General features: G+C 50.6%; 1 protein-coding gene across 4 annotated transcripts in view; it reads right to left on the minus strand.

Moving 5' to 3' along the window:
• Positions 1-26790, minus strand: part of ICE1 (interactor of little elongation complex ELL subunit 1) — a 57172-nt gene that overhangs the window by 16701 nt on the left and 13681 nt on the right. For 3 of the 4 annotated variants that reach the window (XR_007151107.1, XM_047853875.1, XM_047853862.1), the window contains exons 4-13: positions 24957-24975; positions 24102-24213; positions 22518-22594; positions 21534-21571; positions 19324-19406; positions 19064-19103; positions 18698-18754; positions 11121-11207; positions 8022-8434; positions 975-5735 (exon numbers count right to left, since the gene is read on the minus strand). Coding sequence is in view for 3 of the 4 variants with exons in the window: in XM_047853875.1 (XP_047709831.1) it covers positions 975-5735; positions 8022-8434; positions 11121-11207; positions 18698-18754; positions 19064-19103; positions 19324-19406; positions 21534-21571; positions 22518-22594; positions 24102-24213; positions 24957-24975 (5687 nt within the window). In the remaining variant the exon portion in view is untranslated. Of the gene's footprint in view, positions 1-974; positions 5736-8021; positions 8435-8686; positions 8841-11120; positions 11208-18697; positions 18755-19063; positions 19104-19323; positions 19407-21533; positions 21572-22517; positions 22595-24101; positions 24214-24956; positions 24976-26790 lie in introns of those variants that run through there. The other variant, XM_047853885.1, reaches the window with a different exon arrangement.

A 26790-nucleotide genomic window follows, 5' to 3' on the forward strand; every position in this document is an offset into this window, starting at 1 on the left:
GTGAGCCACGCGGCGCGGGGGTCAGGGGCTGTGGCCGCGGGCTGCCTGCAGGTGCCACAGGCCGCGCCCGAGCACGCCTGGGCCCCTGAAGCCGCCACCTTCCCACCGAAGTACACTTCCTTGCTTTTCGCTAAAGTAACTCTCTGATCTACTCCAGTTCCTGTTTTCTGAACTCCTTTAGATCTTAAAAACACCGGGCAACGTTTGTCTCACTTCGGAAGAAGGGCGCTAAACGATTTGGTCCACGTGTTCGTTTCAAACGAACCTTCCAAAGTCACTCGCACTCCTCTCGCGCTGTCTGAAAGTACGCGACCCAGGAAAACCACGTGCGCGTTTCCACCACTCCACCGCGAGGAGGCGCGGGTAGGCAACACAGCAGGGGCACCGGAAGTAATCCGCACAGGGTGTCGACACGGGCACTCAGAAGACACAGCCCTGTGAAGGCCCCACTAAACCACCTGTCGGTCTACACGATGCTCCCATCTCTGTTCTCCCCATCTGGAAGCCAGCACGTGGTCCTGCTTCGTGCGCGACGTACCTCAAGGGAGGGACGGGAAACCCCGCGCTATCTTTGCGACAGACGCTCACTCTCGGGTGTGTATATGGTGCAATTCATGGAAAAGAAAGGCTCCACTACAGGAGACAAATCTGCTGCTTTGACACAAATCATTTTGAGCCTTTCAACAGGCCAGAATCGATGGAAAATGTGCAACTGTGGTCCTGACAGACACTTTTTTCCTTCCAAATTATCAGGTATTTGATAAATACAAGTGATCAAATCTCCACTGCCTTACCACAACCCGCGTGTGTAAGATGCTGACTAGAAACCAAGTATGGGTCACAACGTGGACACGGGCAACTGTCCACCTCTGGAATAAAAGTCCTGCTCAGGGCCATCTACCACCAGGCTGCGAGCAGACAGCGTCTCCGAGCACATGCAGTTCCTAACGCCCGTACAGAAAAGTTCCACATACCTTTTTGGTTGTGCTGAATTCGTGAACAACTTCCTTCTCTTGATCTCTCATTACGGGCTTTTTGGAGATATTTCCCACGTACACGTGACTCCGAATGACAGGCAGGAGATCAAAAGACGACTCTGCAATCTTCTTCAGCGCGTCAGCTATGGCTTTGTCGTGGGACTCTACGGTTTCTTTCGGGTTTGGAGGCAACTGTGAGGCTGTACTGACGGTCGGAAGAGCGCTTCTCTCCTCCTCTGTCGCCACGCCTTCAGCCTGAGGGAGGCTCCTCCGGAGGGTCTTGTGGACTCCTTCTGCGGCAGTGCTCCCGGGTTCTGGTTCTGGGGACCCGCTGTCCAGCCGCAGTCTCTTAGCGCTCCTCAGCGTAGATGCAGACAACGTCCTTTTCCCACCTGAGTCCTGGTGAGTCCCCGTATCTTTGGACTTATCCTGACTGCAGTCACTCCCAGAGCTGCCCCCTGTTTTCACAAAGGCTGTTGATGTTGACGTGATTGCTTTGAATCCTGTGATGGCACCGACGGGCCCTGCTAAGTTCTTACAGTCAGCAGGTGGGCCCCGGGCGAGCTGAATGTTCCCTTTGAGGATGTTGAGGGTGCGGGCCCTGGCAGACAACTCCGGGTACATGCTGTCAAGGATTTTGACGGAATTCTCCTGGGGTCCGGCCACAGCCGCGTGGGCGGAAGCAAAGGGGGGGAGGCGGCCCGGCACAGGGAGGGCATGCTTTGGCGTCGCAGCACAGAACTGCAGGGGAGACGACAGGATCCTCTCGCCGGCTGCTGCGGTGGATGGGGACGGGGACGTGTGCGGGGGCGAGGGGCATCCGGGCTCTTCCGGCAAAGGAGACATCGCAGGAGGCACCGGGATTTCACACAAGGGAGAAATGGGGCCGATGGGAGAGGCAGGGGAGGAGGGAGTGGAAGCGGCTATCAGAGGAGACACCGGCCGGGAAGTCCGTGGGGGGGTGGCAACCAAAGGAGCAAGCAAGGGTGGCAGAGGGGGCCCCACCTCCTGCCGTATTTTACTCAGGGTGTCAGAACAGTCCGTGGGGGTCGACGTGTCCGCATTGGCTAGGATGGTCTGAGTTTGATTTCTCTGGGTTTTTGTGTTCTCTCTTTCCCCTAAAAATGACTGGGAGCCTTCACTCTGATTAGCTTCAACTCTGCTTGACGCCGAGGTCTTTGCTGGCTTGTTTGACTGATCTTTGTTGGTCACCTTGGATCGATTCTTATTCTTGCCAAACGGCTCCAGTTTTGAGTTAAAATACGTGTGATCGGACGCAACTACCTGAGACTCGAAGTTCTGGTCGTAGATTTCGGAGCTAAGCCTCACACTAGGTTTGACCGGCCTGTTGCGCAAGCGACTTTTATCGAAGTTGGTGCTCTGACTACTGCTGGAGATTTCTTCCTGGGCACCCGGGAGGCTGCCGCCCTGGGGCTCCGGAAACGCAAGGCCAGGGTGACCGGTCTCTGGAGACTTGTCCACAGCAGTGACGGAGATGAAACCGGCTCCCGGGCCTCCCGGCTCCGGGGAGACAGCGATGTCCTCGGGAGTGTCGCACAGTATAACCTGGTCCACGTTTGGCATGAGAGCCACCCCGTTGATGATGGTCCAGTGGTCCCCCTTTTCAATGACTAGATTCTGATCCTTGTTGATCAGCACATTGATGACCTCGGAGGTCACTGTAGAGATCTGGCACTGGAATGTCGTTTCCGCCTCCCCTTCGGCACCGCGCTCCGCCGTCTGCCCCGCTCCCGAGTCGGCGTCCAGGGCTGAGGGCTCCGCCGCTTCTGACAGGCCCTCCTCCCCACCACGGTTCGGGCTGGTGACGTGGGAAGCTGCCTCGGGTCCGCTGAGGGCGCTTCCGTTCCCCGTGGGACCGCTGCCCGGAGAGCCGCCCTCGCCGGCCAGGCCGGCTGCTGGAGGGGGCGAACCCGTGGGCAGTGGCGAGGGGTCCCCCGCTTCCCGAGGTGGGCCGTGCTCTCGGACGGGCCCGGCAGTCACGGCGTCGTGCACGTTGAAGAGCACGAAATCGGCAGCATCCTCTCCGGCGGGGCCCTCGCAGCTGGCCTGAAGCTCCTGTCCGATCTTGGTGAGGACCTCGGACAGCGTTTCCAGAGAGCGCCGAGAGAGCCGCCGTGTGCCCCGCAGGGGCCCGTCCTCCTCCTCGGACTCGAGCCACTCTTCCGGGGTCTCGAGCGCTTCTTCTTCACACAGCTGCTTCCTGTACTTTTCTCCTGATGGCTCACCTGGCTTTAACTCTTTGCTCATGTCCTTACTCAGGGTTCCTTTGCTAGAACATTCTGAAACAGAGTCCCCAGAACTATAATCTCTTAACTGACAACTTTCGAGAAACATGACGACCTCGGACGTAGAAAGTCCGTCTATCTCTGAGAGAGTACTGATGTTGAAGTCCTGCAGGGCCGAGGTCAGACACCCCACCTCCACGGAGGGCCTGCTCTCGGCTGCGCTGGCCCCCAGGGCTCCCCCACCTTCCCCGGAGGCGCTGGCGGCCCCGTGCTGGGCGGCCCCCGTCACGGCCTCGGGCTCACTCTCGCCCTCGCTGCAGCTGGGTGCCTCGCTCTCTTCCACCTCCGTGTCGCCGCCTCCCGCCTCCCGGATGCCCGTGTAACAACACGGGGCCGCGGCCAGGGCACCCGGAGGGACGCCGCGCGTCTCTTCATCTTTCCCGAGACCCGCCGACGGGAGCGCCGTCCCAGAGGTGCCTGGGTCTCCGGGAGAAGCGCCGCCTGGGGTCGGCGACAGCAGCTCCAGAGACCCCCTCAGGCTCTGCCGCCCGCCAGGAGGGTCCTCGGACACGGCCAGGGCCCCCCTGCCAGATCTGCCCGAGCCCCCACACGGTGCTCCTGCACCAGGAAAGCTTCTCGACACGGGTGCCGGCGTGGCCGGAAGGCGTCCATCCACAGGCAGCCCGGACGAGTCCAGACTCGGGGCGCGGAGGAGCAGACCTTGCTCCTGCACTGCCTCCTGTGCCGGGGCTCCCGTCAGGACATCCTGGTTCGGGACTGGGATCTTTTCACAAGAGAAAGACAGTTTGCTACTCGTGGAACAGTGAGGGTTTTCTACAGGTACAGAACCGCTTGGAAAATTGAAATCTAACTTTCTCCTTGAGGCAGAAACTTGTGGCGAGGTCCCCCCCGTAGCAGCCGCCCCCGGCACATTCCAGGCCGGGTCCTCTCTCTCTCCACCACGTCCCGCTCCAGACGCCGTCGCGAAGGCAGGCTCAGTCCTCTGCGGCCCCCAGTGCTCTGACCTAGCCCCGTGTGCCGTTTCGGGTCTGGCCTGCTTGGTGATCACCGAAACTTGGTTAGGCAACAGTGACGGAGCGGCCCTGAGCCCCGCGGGGTTATTTTCTCTGGCAAGTTCAGGCCTGGACGCGGGTCCCCTGTTTTCTAAGGCTGGCACTGCCTTTTGTAACTGATGGTCAGTCTTGTGTTCGTGTTCTGATTTAGCTCTCAGCCTTTCCTCACTACCTCTCCTTAACAGGTCACTCTGGTGCCAGGAAGGGCTTTTCACGAAGCCAAACCCACTCTTGGTCAAGCCGCACTGAGACTCCACCAACGGCGTGGAATCCGCCCTGGTCAGGGAGGGCTCAGTTCTCGGACCCTGACTTCGACACTGAGCCTCTTTCGCAGCTTTTATGAACTCCGAATGCGGAAGTGAACAGACTCTGGGCCTGCCTTTCCCAACGTCTGTGCCCTCGACCTCACTGCCACTTAGGTTATTAAAATGTGATGCTCCCAACTCGGCGCTCAAAGCATACAAGCTATCTTCCAGATGGTTCTCTCCGGCAGGACACTCTGGGGGCTCGGGTTGCAGGTCCAGCAAGGTGAAGGCCTCAGCTCGTAGCTTCTGTTCTGAGCGCTGCAGCTCAGTGGGGGCAGAGTCAGGAGGAAGGTGTGCATCAGAGCAAGGCTGGGAGTCACTGCACACAGACGATGCCCCCGAGGTAGGAGAGGAAGAAAGCCTGGCGTCAACACCGAGCCCCGTGGTGCCCACTGTGTGACCTGCGTCTGCTGGTTCAGGCGAGGTTCCTAAAATGAACCTCCGAACATCTCTGTCTTTTCCCAACACTCTACACATTCCCTGAAAGTGGTCAGAAATGGATACATGATCCGATTCAAAAGGGATTTCGTTTGTCAGTGTCCACGCAGTAAACTGTGGTTTGGGCGATCCTATCATTTCAGACAGCAGGGTCTTTCCTTCAGATTCCACGAGGTCACTGAATGGTCTGCTGCCGAGGGGAGGGTGATGCACGTCAGCCCCCCAGAGGGCTGCCGCCCCGTCCTGGGCCTGACGGCCAGACGTCCCCCCACACACGCTTCCTACGGTGTCATCGAGCGTGTTCTCTGTCTGCACCGACTTGTCTGCCTCGCGACCCTCTCTCAGTCTCTGTGCCTCATCTAAAATGCCTCTTTCCCTGTCACTCGTGGCTTCCGAGGACACTGCCCAGGGTTGCTCGCGAGCTAAAGCACGTGTGGCTGAAGGCTCTCTCAGGGCCGCTGTGACTGTCCCAAACCCAACCGCTGTCACTCCATTTACTTCCAGCGCAGTCAGAGTTCTGGAGGCTTCGTGCGATGTGAGCTTTTCCTCCCGCGTATCCCTCCTTCCATCACTTCTTCCGGATGAGCCAAAGTAATGTGATTCAGACGTCTCATCTTCTGAAACAGACGCGGCAGAATTTCTAGGTTGGGACGACTCATCGTCACTGGAATCCGTATACTCTCCGAAGTAGGTTTCCTGAAAAACGAAGGAGTTGTTCCCGTTAGTTAAGACCAACTGAACCGAGTGAACACAACTTACCAATCGCATGCATCACAGAACACACTCCTGCTTCCTGAAGAGCCCGTAACACCCATCCGCAGAAGGAGCATCTCCTCGTGTGCAGCCCACAGGCGACGGGCGGGCGGCAGCGGGAGCACAGACAGCACCGCCTTGCCTCCACCCTGACCCTGTCCCAGAGCCCCACCCCCACCGCCGGCTCCTCCCACAACTCACAGCCCCATGTGGCCTGTGGTCTGTTCTCCTAAGGCCTGAACAGTCCCTCTCTCCAGCTCTTCCCCTCCGTTTCCCGGCACAGCGGTGTCCAACTCGGGACGCACTGCCCTCTAGTCCCCGGCCTCCGGGTCACTCTGGCCCAGGCGCCCAGCTCCGGCCCAGCGCCACCCGTGTGGGCGGTGCACCTGGCCCCCGCTCTGGTGACACCACGTAGACCTCTCGTGCCAACAGCCCCTCTCACCAGGCTGCACCCGGGGTGCCACTAACAAGCGGACGGGCTCCACTCTTCCAACGGTGCACACACAACACTGCTCCTTCCCACACAACCCGCTCTCCGCCTCCACTCCGGAAACCCCCCACCACCCCTGGGCAGCCCCACGGCCCGGGCGCACCGGCCCCCATCACGCAGCACCTCCAGGAGAGCTACCTCCTCAACCGCGGGGCCTCATTCCACAAGGGAGACTACGGACCGGCGAAGAACAGCACGGACATATGCTTGCCCCACACTAAGCCAATCCTTTCCTCCCCCGAAACCTTAGGCACTTTTATCTGGTTCTCTTCCTGTCCGGCCACTGGTCCTCAACCTCCTCTCCTCTTCGATGCGGTCACCTACAGGCGGATGCGCTCCTGGGACCCCAGCCTCTGCTGCTACCCACACACACCGAACAACCTCCCAGTCCCACGGCTTCTGTGACACCCCGAGGCTGGGGAGCCCCGACGTCTGGGCCCGCTGCAGCCTCCTCCCGGGCCCCACGCCCATGGGCCTAACGTCGCAACGCGTGTGTCCGCCTGGAAACCCACGCACACCTCTATCCGCACCTGACACCGCGCCTTCCCACCCACGCACGGTTTCTTCCTTCCTCTCCTTCCCAGCATCGCTGACTCCTGAGCCTCCCTTTCCACCACGTGGAAAACCTCGCCAGAGGCCGCTCGTTCGCCTCCTACCATTCCTCAAGCCACCCCACCTTGAACCCCAGTGCCGCTGCAGGGATATGACCTGTGGAGAAGGCCGGCAACGGCTGAGTCAGTCAGTGACGTCCCCGTCCACGCTCCCACCTCCCTCCGGACTCTCCCCACCGCCTACACTCTGCCACACAGCGGCTAAGTGGAACCTTCCAACTGAAAACCTACCAGCCGATCCGCCTCCCGGGATCCACCGCTTCCCAGTGCCCCCACGATCAACTGGGAAGTCCCGAGGCCCCAGACGGCCCTTGCACGCCTGGTCGACGTGAACATCCTCTGGCACGGGATCACCTTCGGTCCCACAGGTGTGTAAAGAGCTCGGCACCGGACACACCCTGCCCTCTTGAACACTCAGCGGGCTCCTGTCCTCCCAGAGCTTCTCTGCCCGCCCTGGCCTCCCTGAGGGCCGAGCCTCCGGCCTGGGTCCACTCCAGCCCCACGGTGTCCATCACGGCCGCGCAATCGCCTGCGCCCTTCCCCACCCCACTGCCAGGCGCGACCCCGCCGAGTGGTAACCACGTCACCTCGCGTTCCCAGTGCCGGGCACGGCCTCCGGAACAGAACGGACACGCACTGCTTCCCAAATGAAGGGAGCGACTCAGAGGAGCAATGCTTTTATCTGCTCCTTAAGCCAAAAAGCATACAAGTCTGCTTTATCGAGACTGGCTTCCTAAGAGATTACAACAAACCATCGTGCAAACACACGAAAAGATGACGAATTCATCAAGCGAAAGTGGGAAATTTGGCAAACGCGGGTTAACGGGCATGCGTGCTACAAACAGGGATGCCCCATCTCTGAAACCAACTCTGTGCCTACACACATTGTTTGTAGGGACTCAGGATTTGGTTGTGAATAAAGACAAACAGAACACGACCCTGACACAAGCCACCAGTGTCACGGCAGCCACGCTGGTCCCAAGAACACGGGCACGCCTTATGCAGTTCTCACTTCGTCCCCAATAAAATCTGGCCCGAGTATCACCGAGCACCTCCCACCGAGCACGGCTAAGTGCCAGGATGGGCAACGTGCCCACTGGATAACTCAAATCCAAAGCGCAAACTCACAGGTGCGAGCGAAGAAGGTAACGTGCTCAGATGTGGTAAGGACACCAGAGGCGGGGACGGCACCGGAGACAAAAGAGGAGGGGGAAGTCTGAAGAAGTCGACTGCAGCCTGGAGATCTTCATCAAAAAAGCGATCACGATCAGAGAAGTCAGCGCTGTCCTGCTCACTCCTGTGCAGCGAGACCTCAGGATTCCGGCCCTCGGGAGACACGCGTTCGGGACGGTGAGCAGCGGCACCGGGCCCCTCTGTTCCCACACTCTTACAGGCAGAGAAGTCGCCCTCTATCTCCATGGACAGTTCCGTCAGGCACGTCTGCACGGCTGCGGCTCTGAGGGGACCGCCTCCTGCCGGAGGGGGTGCGCCAGCGTCCCGGGAGTCTCTGGGTGCGGGGGGGTTTTCTTTGGCGGGTTTTTCTGTGGGAGACAAAAGCTAATACTAAACATCTATAATATCAAGAAAACTTACAAAAAATATGCTAACCGTTCAAAATGCTTGTATTATTGAGTAAATTCAAATCAACAGAAACATCCTTTAAAAGGCAACCTGCCAATCCCTCCCCACAGATCACCCTAGAAGACCCGAGCACATTTCCCATAAGCACAGTTCCCTAGCAACAAGCAAGCCGAGAGGGCCGGCAGGCAGAGGGAGGGGATGCCCCCGCCCACCAGCAGCACGGTGCCTGGGCGGAAGGGCACCACGACGGCGGGTAACGGGCCTGGACGGCACGTGCCTTCTCTCAGTAAATCTTCCACACAGTGAGTAGTACTGGGGAGGAACGGCTCTGTGCATAGAGGCTGACAGGGAACATGATCTTCATGTCTGAAAAGCAATCAAAAATCAGCCAACATCAAGCCTATCCAGTGGTCATATTTATACAACGCTCTAATTAAGGGACTCGGCTAGGTCACATAAATGCTTTGTATCACAGCGCACCGGGAAAATTACAGTAAAAAGCCAATGGTTTGGGGGTCTTGATTTTGGTGAACTGTAGCGAACTGTCAAGGAAGATGTCTGTGTCCTGGGAAGTAACTGGAAACAACCATCTGTCATCTATGAAAGTTGTAAACATATGTTTTACACAAGGACTCAAGGCTGCCTGGAGAAGTGACTGACTGACTGGAGGGCTGGGGGGGGGGACCTGAACATCTCACAGAGCCAGAAAGAAATTCTCCAAACAGGCTGGGGGTGCCTCAAGGGCCCCGGAGCCGACCTGAAGATGGACCCAATCACCAAGTGGGAAAAATCTGAACAATGAAATGATATGACGAGTTATGATGCAAATACAGAATTCCGATTAATGTGTGTAGAAAGGATGAGAGAAATGCAAGATCGCTAACAAACTAAGTAGTAGTTGTAGCAGCACAGGGGCTTTGCCAGTGGGCTCGACTGGGAGAGAAACAGACTGTCTGCACAGCATCCCAGTGTCCCCCTCCAGGCGATTTACGGCGACTTGCGGTGGAGAACCCTGGTGGACGCCACCTTTGTAAAGCAGCAGCCCTGCCCCCCCCACCCCGTACGCGCCCCCTCCCCTGCAACGGCCCGAGCACAGCGCCGGGCGCTACTGGGGACCTCTTGCCATAAACACAGTCTTCACCCAGCACGACACGACGGTACGCAGACGAAACTGATGGGTTTCCTCCCTCCCTGAAGGCGTCAAAGACAAGAGACAAAGCGAGATGGGCGGACCGCGGACCGGGGGCCGAGATGCGGGCTGGGGGCGCCGCGAGGGGCCACGAGGGCTCGGGGATGGAAACAACTGGAGCGGAACTGGAGGCGTCCGTGTGAGGCCCAGCTCGGCCCAGAGACCCGCGCTGAGGGGGACATTCAGCGGAATCTGGATGAGGAGCCTGAGGGGATTCTTGCCTTATTTTTATGAATTTTCTCAGAGAAAAACAAAAATTTGGAAGAAAAAGAAGATGTTTTAGGATTTAACGTTCCAAAGATGCCATGTTTTCCGTTTTACTTGAAAAAGTTACCATTAAGCCATAGACCTACCCCTCAAAATAGTTTGCTTTTAAATAAAGACATCGGATTATTAAACGGAAAGCCCTTTTAATAACACCTTTAACGACAAGGAGTCGCGTGCTCATAATGAAACACGGCTACTGCCTGCTGAGGCGGGCGGAAGAGTCCCAGGCTGCTTCTGCCTGAAGGCACGAAGAGAGCGATTCGGGACCGCAGAAACGGACTCACGAGACGCAGGCCCCACCGGCCCGCTGGCGGTGCGTCTACCCAGAATGTGACAATCTGCTTAAAAGCACCCCATCACCGTGCCTCTCTTCGCCTCACAAAACCTCACGAGTTCCGAATCGAGCACTGGTGAGAACCAGGAACTTGTCTAGCAACCTTCTTCTGCAGGAACTTTGCCTTCAGAGCCGGAGAGTAAACACTAGGTCCGCGTTTCTACAGATTTAGATCCTCAATGATGTGGCAATTCACAGCAGCTAACCACAAGAAACTAGTTACACGAAAGAAAAACGGCCAAGAAACACTTTCCTCTAACGCGAGACCGCTAACTTCTCCCCATCCCCGCTGGTACGACCAACCCCGATTTCCAAATCCTAAATCCTGGGTCGGGTGCACGTGGGCACGTGGGAGAACGCCTCCGCAGCTTTCCCCTGCAAATCGGGGTGTCCCGCAGATCATCAGGGGTGGCGCTGCGCGGTGACCACGGCGGTCCTCTAAAGGAGCCGACGCGAGCACGGCAGGTGGAGGCGACAAGGTCAACCACAGGCACTGGGTAAGTGGCAGGAAAACTGCGCGCAGCCGGGCTGCCACTGGGCTCAGAAAGGGCCGTGCCCCCCGGCGTCCTGCCGGCTCCCGCCACACGCGCTCCGTCGTGTGTCCGTCCACTTTCTCTGCGCGTTCTCTGCTGGAAGCCGCCACTTAAGCGGCGAAAGCCGAAGGCGCTTTTAATTTTCTTTTGGTTTGAATTTCAGGCCCCGCTGAAGGGAAAGGAGCTGCGCATAACGAGAAGCACCCACGCCAGCCCATCTCACGCTGGTAGCGGGAGACGTCACAGACCGAAGGCATACGATGCCCCGGGCAGACGCTTCTACGGTCACGTGTGGGAAGCGCCTGCGGAAGCTGCGCTCTCACCTGGGACACACCTGCTGCCTTCACCAGGTAGTCTGTGTGTTGTGTTTATACAGAGCCAGAGTTCCTTCAGAAGCAGCTTTACTTTCCCTGTGAAAAAGAGCACAGTATTAAAGACAGGTCACTTGGCCCAGTCCACCCAAGGCCAAACACACTCGTAGGAAATCGGGAGTTCCCAGACTAGGTTCCCGCAACACCGCCCCCCGAGCGCCACCACCGCGCGTGACACGCTCAGCTGCAGACGGGAAGGCCTGCGACGCTTCAGCTCAACACTGAAGGCTGAATGCACGCTTGGTTTTGTTCGAGGGGTGGGGGAATGAGAGGGCACGGGATTCGAAGGACCAAATCTACTTGCTGTCGAAGGCCTCTATCGTCTTTGTATATGCGTGGGCCCAATACATCTCTGGCCTTGTCACAGAAGGCGGTGAGAGATGAGGGACGGAAGCACGGCCAGAATGACCGACGTCGGAGACGCCGGCTCCCCGTATACGACAGACAATGGCAGAGAGGCACCCTCGGTCACAACAGGGTGTCAGAGAACCCGTGAGAACTGACCACGCTGTAACTGACCCGGGGGCTTCGCGGATAATGGAAAAATCCATTAATGGTTTTCAGGGGTGACAGGATGGGAGACAAAAATACGTGTGTATAAACACTTGGAAAGGAAGGGATCATCACACACACAGACACACAGAGAAGCGTACGCTTTTATAAGGAAAAGTGAAAGTTTCTGAATTTGTATGAATTTTCAAAAGGGTCTGAATTCCTAAAATAGCTGAGAACCGTCGGTTCAGGTTGAAAGGTAAGTATTTCTATAGATTTAGATCCTTGATGATCTGTGAATTCAGATTTTTGTAACTAAGACAGGCCTAACGAAATTCTTAATGTAACATTAAGAATATGACACTATGGGGGCGCCTGGGTGGCTCAGTCAGTTGAGCGTCTGACTGAATTCAGCTCAGGTCATGATCTCGCGGTCCATGAGTTCAAGCCCCGCATCAGGCTCTGGGCTGATGGCTCAGAGCCTGGAGCCTGCTTCCGATTCTGTGTCTCCCTCTCTCTCTGCCCCTCCCCCATTCATGCCCTGTCTCTCTCTGTCTCAAAAATAAATAAATGTTAAATTTAAAAAAGTTCTTTAAAAAAAAAAAAAAAAAGAATATGACACTATGGTTTTTAAGTGAGTTTAGCATTAATGTGTACATACATTCCAAAAAACTCCCAGAACAAAAAATATTCTTAAAAACTTAAGTATGAACGAAGAGCCTGTGGTCAAATCTGCATCAAAAGACCAACCACGCTAAGGAAAGTTCAATTAAAAATGCCCTTTAAGTGTTAGGTAATTTCAGGCCATCTCAAGCTCTATTATAGTTTCCCTGAAGCTCTTAAATTAGCCGGAAGCACTTATTGAAAATACTGAAATCTTTAATCCGGTTCTAGAGAGGATAAAAGACCAACCTTTTAAGCCAAAATATCTGCCAAGAATTCATACTTTGAAATAGGTCGGCTCTACGGAAGCTGGTGGACTGCACGGCCCCAGAAAGGGGACCAGGATAAGTGGTGAGAACACGGTAACAGGCAAGTTTAAAAGTCTGACGTTTCCAACCTCTCCTGAGCCAGGTCAGCTTCCGACTTGCACTGTGTGTGAGCCACATCCATTCTTGAGTTCCAAAATTCTTCAACAAGCAACTTATCTACGTGGCGATTTAACCTACCCCAAAGCCTCCTTCCAAACACTGTAATGCCCTTTGCTTAAATGACCTGACCGGGATCCCTGCTTATTACGTATACCCAAAGCAGCAAACAAGGAACCTTAAAAAAAAAAAGAAACAGAGTTACTTTTCTATCCTTACGGAGGCTACTGCCCACAACTACGCCTGTTCTAACTGAGCATTCATTACTTCTCATCGGACAAACACAAAACAGAAGTAGCCCTTCCCAGTAGAGCAGGAAAAAATCCACCCTGTGCTTTCCTTACTCAGCTGTGAAGTGGAAACCTCATTGGGTCCAACTGCACACCTTCCCCCGCGCCTGTAAAGTCCTCCCTGAATCAGAATCTAAGGCGTCGACGAGCATCTCTGAGCCTGTCTGCTCCACGGATTTGTCAGTTACACCACATGAACACCACGCTTCCTTCAACATGATGAGCTCGCAGTTACGTTTTGATGTCTGGGTGGGCGTGGGCTTTGCTCAGGTTCTTCCTTCCCAAACACTCGATTATTCTGAATACCTATTCTTCCTGATAAGCCTTGACCGCCTGCTTGTCCTTCCCCATATGAAACCGCAGCGGGGTCTGCGTAAGATGGGAAAACTCACATCTTTACACAGCGAGTCTCTGATCCAGGAACGTAACGTTCCCTTACACGTTCTGGTCTTTAACGCTCTCCACGGGGTTTATGGCTTTTCCCGCTGAGGCCGGGCGCACACGGTTCATAGGTTTTCTCTTCCTAGAGGGCTGACGGTCCCGCCGCCTTTGGAGGATGGGCTGTTCCTGTCCCGTCCCTATTCTGACAGGTCACCATCGGGCACCGCACATCACACTCTGCCAGCAGAGTCCACAAGACAGTCTTACCATCTGCAACGATGACAACTCTGAGCCTTCCTTATCGGATCTACAGCTCGCCCTCGTCTGTGCTGGCCCTGCTCCACTGCTGATGGCTTCCAGCCCACACAGAGTAGATGGCACAGAAAGCACGCGCGTCCGCTTCTCACGGTAGTGACAAGGCTCCTCCATTTCACCTTTCTCGATTTCAAAATGTGTTGTTCTCGGGGCGCCTGGGTGGCTCAGTCGGTTAAGCGTCCGACTTCAGCTCAGGTCATGATCTTGCATTTCATGAATTCAAGCCCCACATCGGGCTCTGTGCTGACATCTTAGAGGCTGGAGCAGGCTTCCCATTCTGTGTCTCCCTCTTTCTCTGCCCCACCCCACTTGTGCACCCTGTCTCTCTCTCAATAATAAATAAACATTTAGGGGGTGCCTGGGTGGCTCAGTCGGTTAAGCGTCCGACTTCAACTCAGGTCACGATCTTGCGGTCCGTGAGTTCGAGCCCCGCCTCGGGCTCTGGGCTGATGGCTCAGAGCCTGGAGCCTGTTTCAGATTCTGTGTCTCCCTCTCTCTCTGCCCCTCCCCTGTTCATGCTCTCTCTCTGTCTCAAAAATAAATAAATGTTAAAAAAAAAATTAAACAAAACAAAATGTGTTGTTCTATTACTACCTCACCAAATATTTTTCCCTGAGGAACGGGTACTTTTTGTCTTCGGCAGCCGTTGTGGTATTCCTGAGACAAATCTGTGAGTCGTAACTTGTGTGTGTTCTCTACCACTACTAAACTTGAGTCCCCAAAACTTCATCTAGTGCCTTGCAGCCACGTTCCTGAGTGCCCGCGCTTGGAGTCTTGAGGACGTGAGCACGGGATTCTCAGCCGCCTTTGGTACTGGCCTATTTGAGTTTGAGAGAATGACATGGAAAGCGGTCCGTGTTTTTCTAAGTTCCGAAATGAATACATAACAATAAAGACATTCGTCTCATCCACCGGTGCCTTTACAGAGCTCCCTTGTAAGTCATCTGGATCTTCGACGGTGTTAGATCTTTATTTTATTTTAATTTCTTCTGGGTTATTTTTCCCGTTCAGGTTTACAACTATCCCGACTCAATCTGAGCATGCTTTCCTTGAAAATGGCCCATTTCACAAACACGATCAAATCTGAATATAAATCTGTGAACTAAGTAATTCTCTAACTGCAGTTCTGTTCCAGTTTTCCCGGTCCTCGGGCTTTTGTCCCTTCCTGTCTCGGTCACACCTGCCAAAAGGAGCTGTGGGCTCCGCCGGCCTTGCAAAGATCCAGCTGTTCCATTTAATGGCCCCAAATCAATTGCTTTGTTTCCTATTTCATTAACTTAGGTCCTTCCTTCCATTTTCCTTAGTTTCTGTTTTCCGTCGCATTTTCTTACTTTGCTATTCATCTTCTGTAGGTCTTGCTTTCTAGAATAATCACATAGGCCCACTCGTTCCTGTGAATGCCATACTGGCAGGATCGCAGAGACTTCAATACTGCCCTACTGTTTACTTCCAAAAGGGCTTAGTATTTCAGTTATTTTCTGTTATCCAAGAGGTGGTTTGTGTCTATGCACATTTAGTTACCAGATAGGTTTGGTAAGTAATTTTCCCCCCTTTGGGCGAGGGCAGGATTTTTGTTAACATCTTATTAAATATCGGTATCTTAATAATATATTAGGCTATGGTTCCTGTTGTCTAGTAGTCAACCTTCATATATGTTTGAAAAGTATTTTAAAGAATTCTATGTTTGTGCTTTAAAAGGACTAGATGGAAATCACCAATCTGCAATTATGAAATCAACTCTACCTCCTACTTTGTCTGCTTTTACAAAATCAACTGTTTCTGCGAAGAATACTAAGGCCTCTTATGGAAACAATGTGACTATTCCCTCTAGAATTTCCAGGCATTTTTACTCGATGCAGTTTCATGATTTTAGGTCTGTGACCGTAGCATTTGCTTGGCGAACGGATCAATCACCAACTGATCAATCAACTTAATCAACCTGGATATTCCCTTTTAATTCATGCAAACTCATTCAACTCCATTTGATTTTAGAAATACTTCCTACGACATGCCAAAAACAAAGGTCATGCACAAGAAGTCACACCCAACACCTGGAAGGCCTTTCTAACACAAATATCACGTGTGTGTCCTGCTCCTGAGTTTCCTTCAACTACTTCTTGCCGACCTTCTGTCCCGAGGGCTCTGTCCTCCCCTCCGAGAGGTCCTGCTGGAGGACCATGGGGACATCGGCGATCTGGCTTTCCACAGTCGAGAGCCCCGCTGGCTCCATTTCGCAGCAGCGGCCGATGGCTATGCTCTTAGACTTTCTCTAACGACATCACCTCTATTTTTAACATTTTCTCCTCGTTCGTGATTTAATCCTGCTTCTTCAGGGTTCTTCTCCTTGAGTGTGGTGGCTTCCTTTCACATGCCTGCTGCCTCTCGGTTTTAAACGAAAGTCAAGGCAGGACATCTTTGAGAGCCAGTGTCTACTTCTTCAGCGTCCGTTTCCCTGGCGACAAACGAAGGGTCTTATCTCACGGACCTACAGGTCTCTACCTTCGGACGGAAGGGATGCAGAGTGAACCAGTTACAAGGATTTACCCGGAGAACGTAAGTAGCCCATTTTCTGGGAACCTGAGTGGCTACCCTTCAAAGCAGCCATCATTCCTCAATTTCCTGATTTCCTCACATCCACACCCACTCCGAGTGCCTCCTGTGCCACAAGTGACACTTCACAGACCCGAACTCTGGGCCACAGCGTGTGGACAAGTTCCAGAAACGGCTTGTGACGTGGAAAGGCTACAACATGTTCACCCTTGAATCAATCACCTGGCAAACCTGTCCTGTCCTGCTCTTTCTCCCACTCCCCGTGCCCCTGAGTGGAAGCAACATAGGGCTTCTGCGATAAAACTTGCTTTTTGAGGGCTGCTATTTTCTCTGTCGTTTTGGGTTTCATCACCAACTGAAGCCACCTGCTTTACACCTTCCTCCACTGCATACACTTTTTAACTCTAAAGGAGAGTTCTGTGTTATTTTTTTTTCCCTGCCATTTTTAATGGAACTTAGAAGGAATAAAAGGGAAATGTGGCATTCAGGCAGACTTTTTAAAAATGAAGTCAACCCAATACTCCAACTTATGAATTCTTTCATAAGTATAGATGGCCCTTGAATCACATGGGGGTCAGGGGCACCAAGCCCCGGCAGTTGAAAATGCACATGTAACTGTGACTCCCCTAAAACCTAACTACTAATAGCCCACTATTAACCTGAAACCTTCCTGATAACATAACAGGCAATAACACATATTTTATGTTATACACGTTATATGCTGTAGTCTTACACTAAAGTAGGCTAGAAGAAAGAAAACGTTGTTAAAAACTCAGAAGAAACACTCACAGTGCTGTACTGTAGTTACAGGAAAAAAGAATACCCACATATAAGCGGATACGCGTGTAATTCAAACAAGTGTGAAGGGCCAAAAGAGTGTATTAAGAGAAAAAGTGTTACTTGGGAATTAAATCCACCAAGGTCCTCAGTGAAATAATTCACAGATGCCCAAAGACTTCACTTACTTAGAAGAAGTAAAACGTACAGCAGACAATATGCTCAGCGTCACGGTGAGGGGAGGCAAAAGACCAAAGAAAACAGAACGCGGGGCTAGAGAGCAGCCAAGGGGGTGGGGTGGGAGGGTTCGGTTTGAGACGGCGAGGCCTGAGCACATCAGATCCTCAATCACCCGTCAGCGCAGAAGAGAAGACGGGGACACCGGCAGCCGGCAGGTGGCTGCGAGAGGCCAGCCCAGCGTGCCTGCTGCTTCCCTGGGCAGCACGTCTGCCCGAAGCCTGGCTTCCCGCATGTAAGGGCACGAAGAGCAGGGTCAGAGCACATGGAACGTAGCGAGAGCAGTGAACGGCCAACCGGGGTCCAGGCAACTGCAAGGCGTCGACTATTAAAGCCTCAAGCCCAGGAAAAGCTGGTCCTATGCTCGGAATTAAAAGAAAAAAAAAAGGAAGCAGAGACAAGGTAAAGGAGACTTCTGAAGAGACACTATCTACACGCCCAGAACAACACGAGTGGTTTCAGTAATTTCCGTTTGGATGAGAAATAACACGCTGGTGAATGAAAATACCATTAGTTACTTATTTACCATTTTCAATCCATCCCTTCCCGAGAAAGTGTGAGACAGGCAGAGCAGAAATTCACAATCTAGGTTTTAAAAGTGAAAAACAAGGGCGCCTGGGTGGCTCAGTCGGTTGAGCTTCCGACTTCAGCTCAGGTCATGATCTCACAGCTCGTGGGTTTGAGCCCCGCGTCGGGCTCTGCGCTGACGGTGCAGAGCCTGCTTGGGATTCTCTCTCCCTCTCTCTCTGCCCCTCCTGACTCTCACTTTCTCTCTCAAGAAAAATAAAAGTGAAGAAAAAAGAAGGAAAGTAAATGGCCAAAGATCAAACAACAAAGAGGAAGATTAAAGCAAAAACTGCCAATTTCTCAACTTCCAGAGTTAGACCTTCTTGCCTGCAAGATAACACACCGAACGACAAACGCACACGGACGCAACCCCTCGCTCCCCCACGACTGCCCTTTTACTTTCCTGTATAAATGCTGGCCTCCCCCAAATGCTTCTGTCCTCCAAAAATACAGCAGAGGGTTTTGACTCCAGTTTTCCTGCCTGACTTTAATAATCATTATACATCTGGCACCTAAGAAAGTTTATAAATTAACTTAAGAAACTTCGTAAGAAAACTATACTTATTTATTGACAAGTATGGAAATTATATCTCTGACAGTTTCCTTTTCCAAACAATATTGCTTTCTGAGTCTTTCATTCGCTATTTTATTTGATCAGACAGCAAGGTGCTAACACGTGCAGACCTGGGGGAGACGTAAAACAGGACAGGACGCCTCGCACATGAATACCCGCTAAACCTCAGAATCTTCCTAATTACAGGTGAGAGCAGCGAGCCACCTCTCAAACCACCGAAATCACATGCAAGTAAAAAGAAATCTGTAATATACTCACTTTTATCTATGCTTCCGTAAGAATCGCTTGAAATTTGTGTTCCAATATGTCTCAACTCTAAAATCATGGAGGAGAAAACTGTTAATAAAGAACACTGCGGGGCGCCTGGGTGGCGCAGTCGGTTAAGCGTCCGACTTCAGCCAGGTCACGATCTCGCGGTCCGTGAGTTCGAGCCCCGCGTCGGGCTCTGGGCTGATGGCTCAGAGCCTGGAGCCTGTTTCCGATTCTGTGTCTCCCTCTCTCTGCCCTTCCCCCGTTCATGTTCTGTCTCTCTCTGTCCCATAAACGTTGAAAAAAAATAAAAAAAAAAAAAAAACACTGCATGTCGAGCCAGGATTTTTAAGTAGGCATGAAGTGAATACTCACCCTTTGCAGTTTTCTGTTTAGAGAATTCATCCAGCCGTTCCTGTGAAAACAAAAGGCTGCCAGTGTCTGTAGGGGACAGAGGGGGACACAGAGCGCAGGCGCCCCACACCCAATGTGAGACAGGGAGCTGAGCGGGTCCTGCGGACTCTTGTGGGGTGGCCCCGCTCTTGACTCCCGTGGGACCAGGACCCGCTGGGCTGGTGGACAGTACGAAGCCCCGAGGCTGGCAGTTCCCATGTGTGTGTGCTATTATCTGTTACCTGTGTCTTCCTAAATTCCTTCTCGAGTATCTTCTTCTCAGTCCTCAGTTGCTTGAAGTCCTGAGTTTGCTTAACAGCAGCCTCTTTCAAGAGTGCAACGGAGAGAGAGAACGATAATTTACCAACTTTACAACTACCGTTCGCATAATACTCAAAATATAATCTGAGTTTTCCTTACTTCACAGAACTTTAACACAAATTTTGTAAGTCGCTGCTCCTTCAGTGTGTTATCGGTCAGGGATAAATGTAGGAACACTTCGCATTTACCCTGTTGTCTGTGAAACCACAGACTTGGCTCAGACCCTAAGACTCCTTTCCGATCCCAGCACAAGCCAGCCCGTGCCCTCTGGTCAGGCAAGAACCCGATACACATGAACTTTCCAGAAGGAGGGGCACTGCTCCCCCGTGCTCTTCAGCAAGAAGCAACGTTCACGCTTCAGACGTGTCAGAAGCGTGGCTTCATCTCGGAATAGTTCCTACCGTTCTCTGTTATTGGGGAGGGGGGCAATCTTTGCCATGCTTCTTCTATGTTATGCCTTCCTGGAGTTCCCTTCAAGTACATACTTCTAGCGAGTGCCTTTGCTCTAGACCTACTTTTAAGGAATTGTTATAGTTCTTCCCTGGATCTTCAGCAAATTCTTCAATCTGGCTTCTGGTTCTGAAGCACACGCTCCAAATACATTAATCAAGAATTTAGGGGAGCCTGAGTGGCTCAGTCGGTTGAGCATCCGACTTCAGCTCAGGTCATGATCTCGTGGTTCATGTGTTCAAGCCCCACATTGGGCTCTGTGCTGACAGCTGGGAGCCTGGAGCCTGCTTCGGATTCTGTGTCTCCCTCTCTCCCTGGCCCTCCCCTGCTCATGCTCTGTCTCTCTCTCTCTGTCTCTCAAAAATAAACATTAAAAAAAAAAATTTAAAAAAAAAAAAGAATCTAACCAGCATTGACTTCATCTGAATATGTTCAGACACAACTGCCACGAAAACTAAACTCCCATAAACCACTGCAGTAACGATCCATCCCTGACTGCTCCGACAAGCCTGAGCATTTCCTTACCTGATTATTATGCCATATCACTTACGAGGAAAAAATATTTTTGTCACACGGGAAATAAAGGTTACACTTTCGCTTCAAAGGAAATCTGTTCTAAGAGCTATACACAGTCTCCCAGGCATTTCAGATGTCTTTGAAACATTCCCTAAAATAGACACTTCTCTCCACACACTAGCAAGAGAAAGCAATACTTAACAAACACAGTCATTTCACATTTACTACCGTGTTGTCAGTGTTTGTGCAAAAACCCAATCAGAGGAAAACTTGTTACAATATTTATAGAGTTTAAATCTAAAAATGTAGGCTCGGTCTAGGTAAATTACTGATGAGAAATATTTTCAGCTAAGTCTCTTCTCTGTGCCCGATCCAACTACGTTGACATTCTTACTCCTCCACTACACGAAAAATGAACGACGCTCTGAAGGAAGGTGGGATCAGCTTGATGAAACAGCCCACGCAGGAATGAAAGGGGGACACGGAGACCCGCAAAGCCCCACTGGTCTCTCCCTGATGTATTTCCGTGTCCCAACCACATAACGAAAGGGGAAAGAACCCAAAGGAAAGATCTTGAGATCAGTTCCTGAAAGGGCTATTAGCTGTCCCGTGAGGACTCAGCTGACCCTCTCGCGGTCCCTCTGTGTTCTTCCTACTCAGCGTAGAATTAGCCCGAATCCAAACGCTGGGGCGGGGAGGGGGTCAGAGACAAAGGGATGATACCCAGGGCAGGCAATTTCTCAGAACCTTCCCACAGATGTGTCATAACTATCTAAAGACATCAAGTTTCCTGGCACCAGAAGTAGTATTTTCTTTCTACTAACCTCTTATTTCAGGGAACAATGAGAAAGCCTCCTAAAACTCAACTTCCCGAATTAAATCCTTTTCCTGACTGCTGCTTTTGAAGGTAAAAACACGGGCCGCTCCTAGTTTGGGCCACGTTTCAGAGATTTGCCACACAGTATGCTCATATTCCTATTCTTCCCCCGGAAGGGAGCGCTGCCGTCGACCCTCCGGCTAATTGTGCCCTCGGCGCGGCCACTCAGGGCCCGCCCTCGAGAACCACGCAGCCACCCGGCCAAGCACTACAACTCTGTGAAGTCACCGGTGGGACTGGTGAGAAGAGCAGTGACCCCACCAGCGAGGTGACAACAGTGCCCATTACCTTCCAGCTTCTTCACCTTGGCTTCTAGCTTCTTCTTCCTATTGAGACAATTTTATAAGTTAAAAAGGTAAAAACAGTCAGCTTTCAAACCAGAAACATGTACGTGACAATTCACGGTACATAGATTTTCTTAAATCGCTACAATTTACACAACAAAGGCACGTCGGTCATGATCAGTCATGACGAGCCTCGCACCTCGACCACTGAAATCACCAGCAACTGTTCTGAAGGCAGAGGAAACCCAAGAGAGAGCGCTACGCGGCTTAGCATGCACTGGTTCTAAAAAAACTGTCTTTCCGCCAAGTCTGGGGTTTCCCGGAACTGCTGCGGCCTCGCCGCCAGGCAGAGCCGAGGCGTGCAGACGGGCTCCCGCAAGCGGTGCGGCACGGGTGCGGGCAGGGGGACTTCTGGGGCGCACGTGCCGGCAGTGCTCACGGTCCCACGTCCCAGGAGGCAGGGGCTGCCGAGCTGCACCGGTTTTCAGACAGACTTTGGAGTCAGAGCGAGTGGGAAACTCCGAGAAACCGTCTCTGAGTAACCACCGCGTCAGGTCGACGTCACCGCACTGTGTGTGTGGCTCCCAAGCTTTGTGAGGAGCGGGGAAGTGACCAACTGGGTGCCTTCAGACAGCTCTTTTTATTAATGGTAACAAAGACCCCACCGCACAGGGCACAGGGCAAGGAGCTGACGGTCGTGTCTGAAGGCACACGGAGACGCGTGCATGCACGCGCAGACAGACATAAAAACTCTGGAGTTCTTTCTCTGTGCAGTTCTTCAACGCGCCCAGGCTTCTTAGTCCTTCTTATAACCGTCACGCGAGGTGTGACCTCCATTTTACAGATGTGGAGACTAAGGCTGAAGGACCGACTCATTTACAACCACAAGGTTAGTTACAGGCAACAACCCAAAGACAGAGAGACAAATCGTACCATTAGCTCTTTTGGAAAAGGAAAACCGTACTTCCACAGTTATCTTAACACTTACTGAGCATCTGTTTTCAAGCATTCTTCTTTCACACGAGCATACTCCTGATGAGTGTCCTGGTACAACTTCAGAGAACTCTGAAAAAAGATAACATATCTTATCTTATCACCATCAGTGATAACTTATTTTGACCTTGACCAGCAAAATTATCATCACTTAACAGTAAGAAGTTAACCAGATGAATACATACGTTAGGCAGGAAACCACCATATAATTCTTTGAACATTTTAATAAAGATAACCAGATCCTTAACGTAAATTTAACACGATTAATAGTCTCATCAAAGAAAGCTGCTAAGAATGTGAAAATATACTAATTTTAGGGCAACACCAAATCTCTGTAATACGGATTAGCAAATATTTTGGTCTCAACCAGTTAAAATTCAACAAAATCTGAGGAAATTTTAGAGCTTAATAAATATAAGCTATCATTTTTACTATACAAAAATATAAACAAACCATTATACTTAACGATAACTGGGAAGAATGTGTTAACACCCACTAACGTGTATGTCCTGATGGCCAGCACAGAACGGGAAAGACTGTCACTGAGCACTGTCTCCTACTACGTGCACATGCGGGGTCTCTAACTGCCACAGCTCCGAGAGGGGTTTCACGACCCCCTTGTACACACGAGGGGTCTGAGGATCCACAGCTGACTTATTCCTCTAGAGCCACAGAGAACGAGTGACAAATGAGGGCTTGCCACTGGGGTCTGACGCCAGTGTTCCTGCTTCCTCTCGGCTGTGGCTGCGGACACGATTATGTGTCAGAGGCAGCCAAAATTCAATGTTGCGGCTGTTTCCGTTTCACCTTCTTCGCATCATTCAACACAGAATAAAGACTTTCTACAAAAGTATTATGACCGGTCACTGTTGAAGCAGGTCAGACAACCGATCAGTGCACGACATTGCTAGAACAGCACCAGGTGAAGACTGGGAGGCACAGACACTATCGTGACAAGGGCCTGGAGAACAGGCTGAGAAGACCAGCGTTGTCCCAGCTTAGCTACGACATGTCTCAAGCAAACCAAGCAACCAACTTTCCTGGCCTCTGACTTACGTTACCCGTAAAAGCCATAAATTCTCTCCTAAGACTCCTGGGAAGAGTACGCCGAAATTCATACTGAAGTGCAAGTTTACAGCACTTTTTTTGCACCACCCCCCAGGTTTACAGAATTTTAAATAAACTGCAACTTGATTTTGAAACAGAGAACATGATCTCTCTTCCTTTAAGTTTGAATGTTTGCTTTTCATTTTATAACTAAAGCAAGACCAATGTGAATAGGCAATCAACGCAGGACACGCAATAGCCCTAAAAACCCACAGTTAGCAGGTTCCTCCGGAGAACCTCAAAGAACACAGAAGCCACGAACACAGCATTACAGGGCTAGCAATTACCATGAGGACCAAGCCTTGAATCAACCCGTGTGACCTTCTCTAAAAATAGTAATACGCTTAATGCTTCTTGACTAGCACCTGTTTCCTTTGTGAAGATGTAAAATGCCCCCTCATTCCAATGACAGTGAATAAGCAGCCCTTAGTTTACGGAAGGTGAAGCTTTGTGGGAAAATCCCTTCAGGTACCTTCTTCTCCTCTAGCTCTGCTTTTAAAGATCCCAGCTCTTCCTGACATTTCTGCAGAGGAGAGATTTTCTGAAGCATCTGTTCCACTTGGTGATGCAGAGTACTGTTCTCTCTAAAAACGGACAATGCGTTAGCGTCAGTCGGCAAAAGTATCTCCAGCATGTTACTAAACAGACCTACTGATGATTTCCTGGTTTCTCTAACTTGGAACAAAAAAGAAACAAGAGAATGTCTCATTTGAAATGCCTTCTCTCTATTTACATCAACATGACCTTCATACTGCCCTTTGTTCCTCTGACATGATAGTCTATTTCTAATAAAAAGTATATGAAACAGCTACCTGAGACACTCTCAGTCTGACGGAGAATATATTAAAGAACAATCTGTCAGATACTCTGGCTTTTCCGATCTGGAAGTCATCTCCATTTACTCAAACTAAGTGACGGGCAATTTTGTGATCCAGGTCATAACAATGTTTTGCCTTCTTCTAGGTGACGAATGTATTCAGAGTATGAGACGCTGCTAAATGTTAAGTCCATTTAAAATTGTTTAAAATGCACAAGATAACCGCACTTAACAGTCCAATTCATACAGACTACAATTTGATTAACAGTAAACTTCATTTCAATGGCAATGCCATGGGTTCAAGTATTGAAAAGTCAAATGCCAGGCTGTAATTTAAGACCTTGATAACAAATTGATTTGGATAAAAATGTAAATCTTCTTCTATTATGACCATCAAAGCAACACTGTATACAATGGATCAATCCCATGTGACACTTCGATTGAGTCTGTTTAAAAAATCTAGTCTTTTAAATGTCTACCCCAAAACAACGATGAAAACAGGTAGCTTACCTTCTTGCAAACTGCAGCTGTGAAACTTGTTAAAGAAAACTCTTGAGAGTTTTATCTACTGACACTTGTCTGAAGATTAAACTCACTTTAAAAGTATCTGTAATAATCTCTGTTCAATATACATACAGGCAAGATCACAATTCCTAGAAAACAATTATTTGACGTGCCATTTATAACACAGCAATAAAAATTTTTACTACGTTATTCTATTTACCATACCATGTACCTAAAGTCAAAACACCTACTTCTCTAAATTGAAACAAGGTATTCAATTAAATACAGATTAATATGAAATTCCAAGAATAAACACAAGGTAATAATCAACCAACGAGCAACACCTCCAATCCTGTGAGTAACAAAATCCTGAAACAACCTACCCTGGATTTCTCAGATGGTCCCCAGCATAATTTCAGCAAAAAGGAGTTTAGGTTCTTGCACAAACCATCTACCACTACACTTAATGAGCAAGGAGAAGAGAAACACAGGGAGAACAGGAAATCTAGACGACCTTACTCTGACAGCGTCCATGGTATGATCACTTCACCCCCATCTCATGCTGCCAGGAAAACGTGCTAAAAGAACAAAACAATTATCCCTTTAAATTTCACCTCCTGGAAGTTTCCACGTTTACAGCACAATGTGGCAGATGTCTACAACATCACACCTGCATCCTCCTCCCAGAATACAGACTGCTCCAGATCAAGGACTATATTCACTCTTGCCAGTCTTTGCAAGAAAGCAAAGTTCAAACATATCGAAAGGAAAAATAAAACATACTCTCTGTCCTTCAGAAAAAGGAAATAAACTTAACACAACAACCAGAATTACACAAAAAAGTAGGAAATGAAGTTACAAAATAAAGCCATTTAAACCTGCACCACGAGCACCGTGGGCTGCGAGAGCAAGCTACTGCCCACGCGACGAGGTACAGAAGTCCGTACTTGGGACCAACGCCAAGTACGCAGCTAGGCCGCAGAGGATCAGAGCACAGAACGCGCATTCAAGAATTAAGCCCGAGGCTTACCAGTTTTTAATAAACTATTCTAACAATTTTGACTTTAAAATTTGACAAATTTTTGAAAAGTAAATCAGTTTTCCTGCTAGATTACATGTGTTAATTACCTCAAAAATTTATGCCAAAAAAGGATATAATGAAAGTATATACTCTTCTAATACTGGAATCGCCTATTTCCCTATTCAGCTAATTAGAAGTATTTCTATTAATTGTTTCTGTTCAGCTTTCATGATCAAAGATATAAAAGATATTATTACTATCAAAGATATCGTTGCTCTTACCATAATATACATTTAGTTAGACAGACTGCGAATTTCAACAAATAAAGCACAAGGGGCTTTCACTGACCTATGGTTTTTAACATAAAAATCCAGTACTAAAAATAAGTCTAAAGCTTATGCCTTCATTTTATTACTCGAATCACACAAGTTAGATACGGTAGCACCGACACAAACAATCAGCGATCACACACAAGCTCAGGAAAGTCAGAAAGAGTATCGAAGCAGGCCTCAGGTTCCCGACAAAGCTGAACAGCAGAATGTGTCCCGAGACTGAAGCTGAACTTCAGCGAATCCTCACAAATACACCTGTGCTATTTTTTACGGGGGAGATTTCCTTCGTGATGAATGTTTTCACCACAAAATGCAGAAAAATGAATCACACACACCATCTGCACCCTCGCAACAAAATAACTTCGACGGTTACTGAACAAATGCTGACCACGAGTCCACACCTGTCTTGTCAACACAAATTACCCCGATGAGGGATAATATCTATAGTAATTCTCTACAAATCAGAAAGCTAATTAACAAAAGTCAA

The sequence above is a fragment of the Prionailurus viverrinus genome, chromosome A1 (genome assembly GCF_022837055.1).
Source record: "Prionailurus viverrinus isolate Anna chromosome A1, UM_Priviv_1.0, whole genome shotgun sequence".
In the NCBI taxonomy this organism is placed as follows: Eukaryota; Metazoa; Chordata; class Mammalia; order Carnivora; family Felidae; genus Prionailurus; species Prionailurus viverrinus.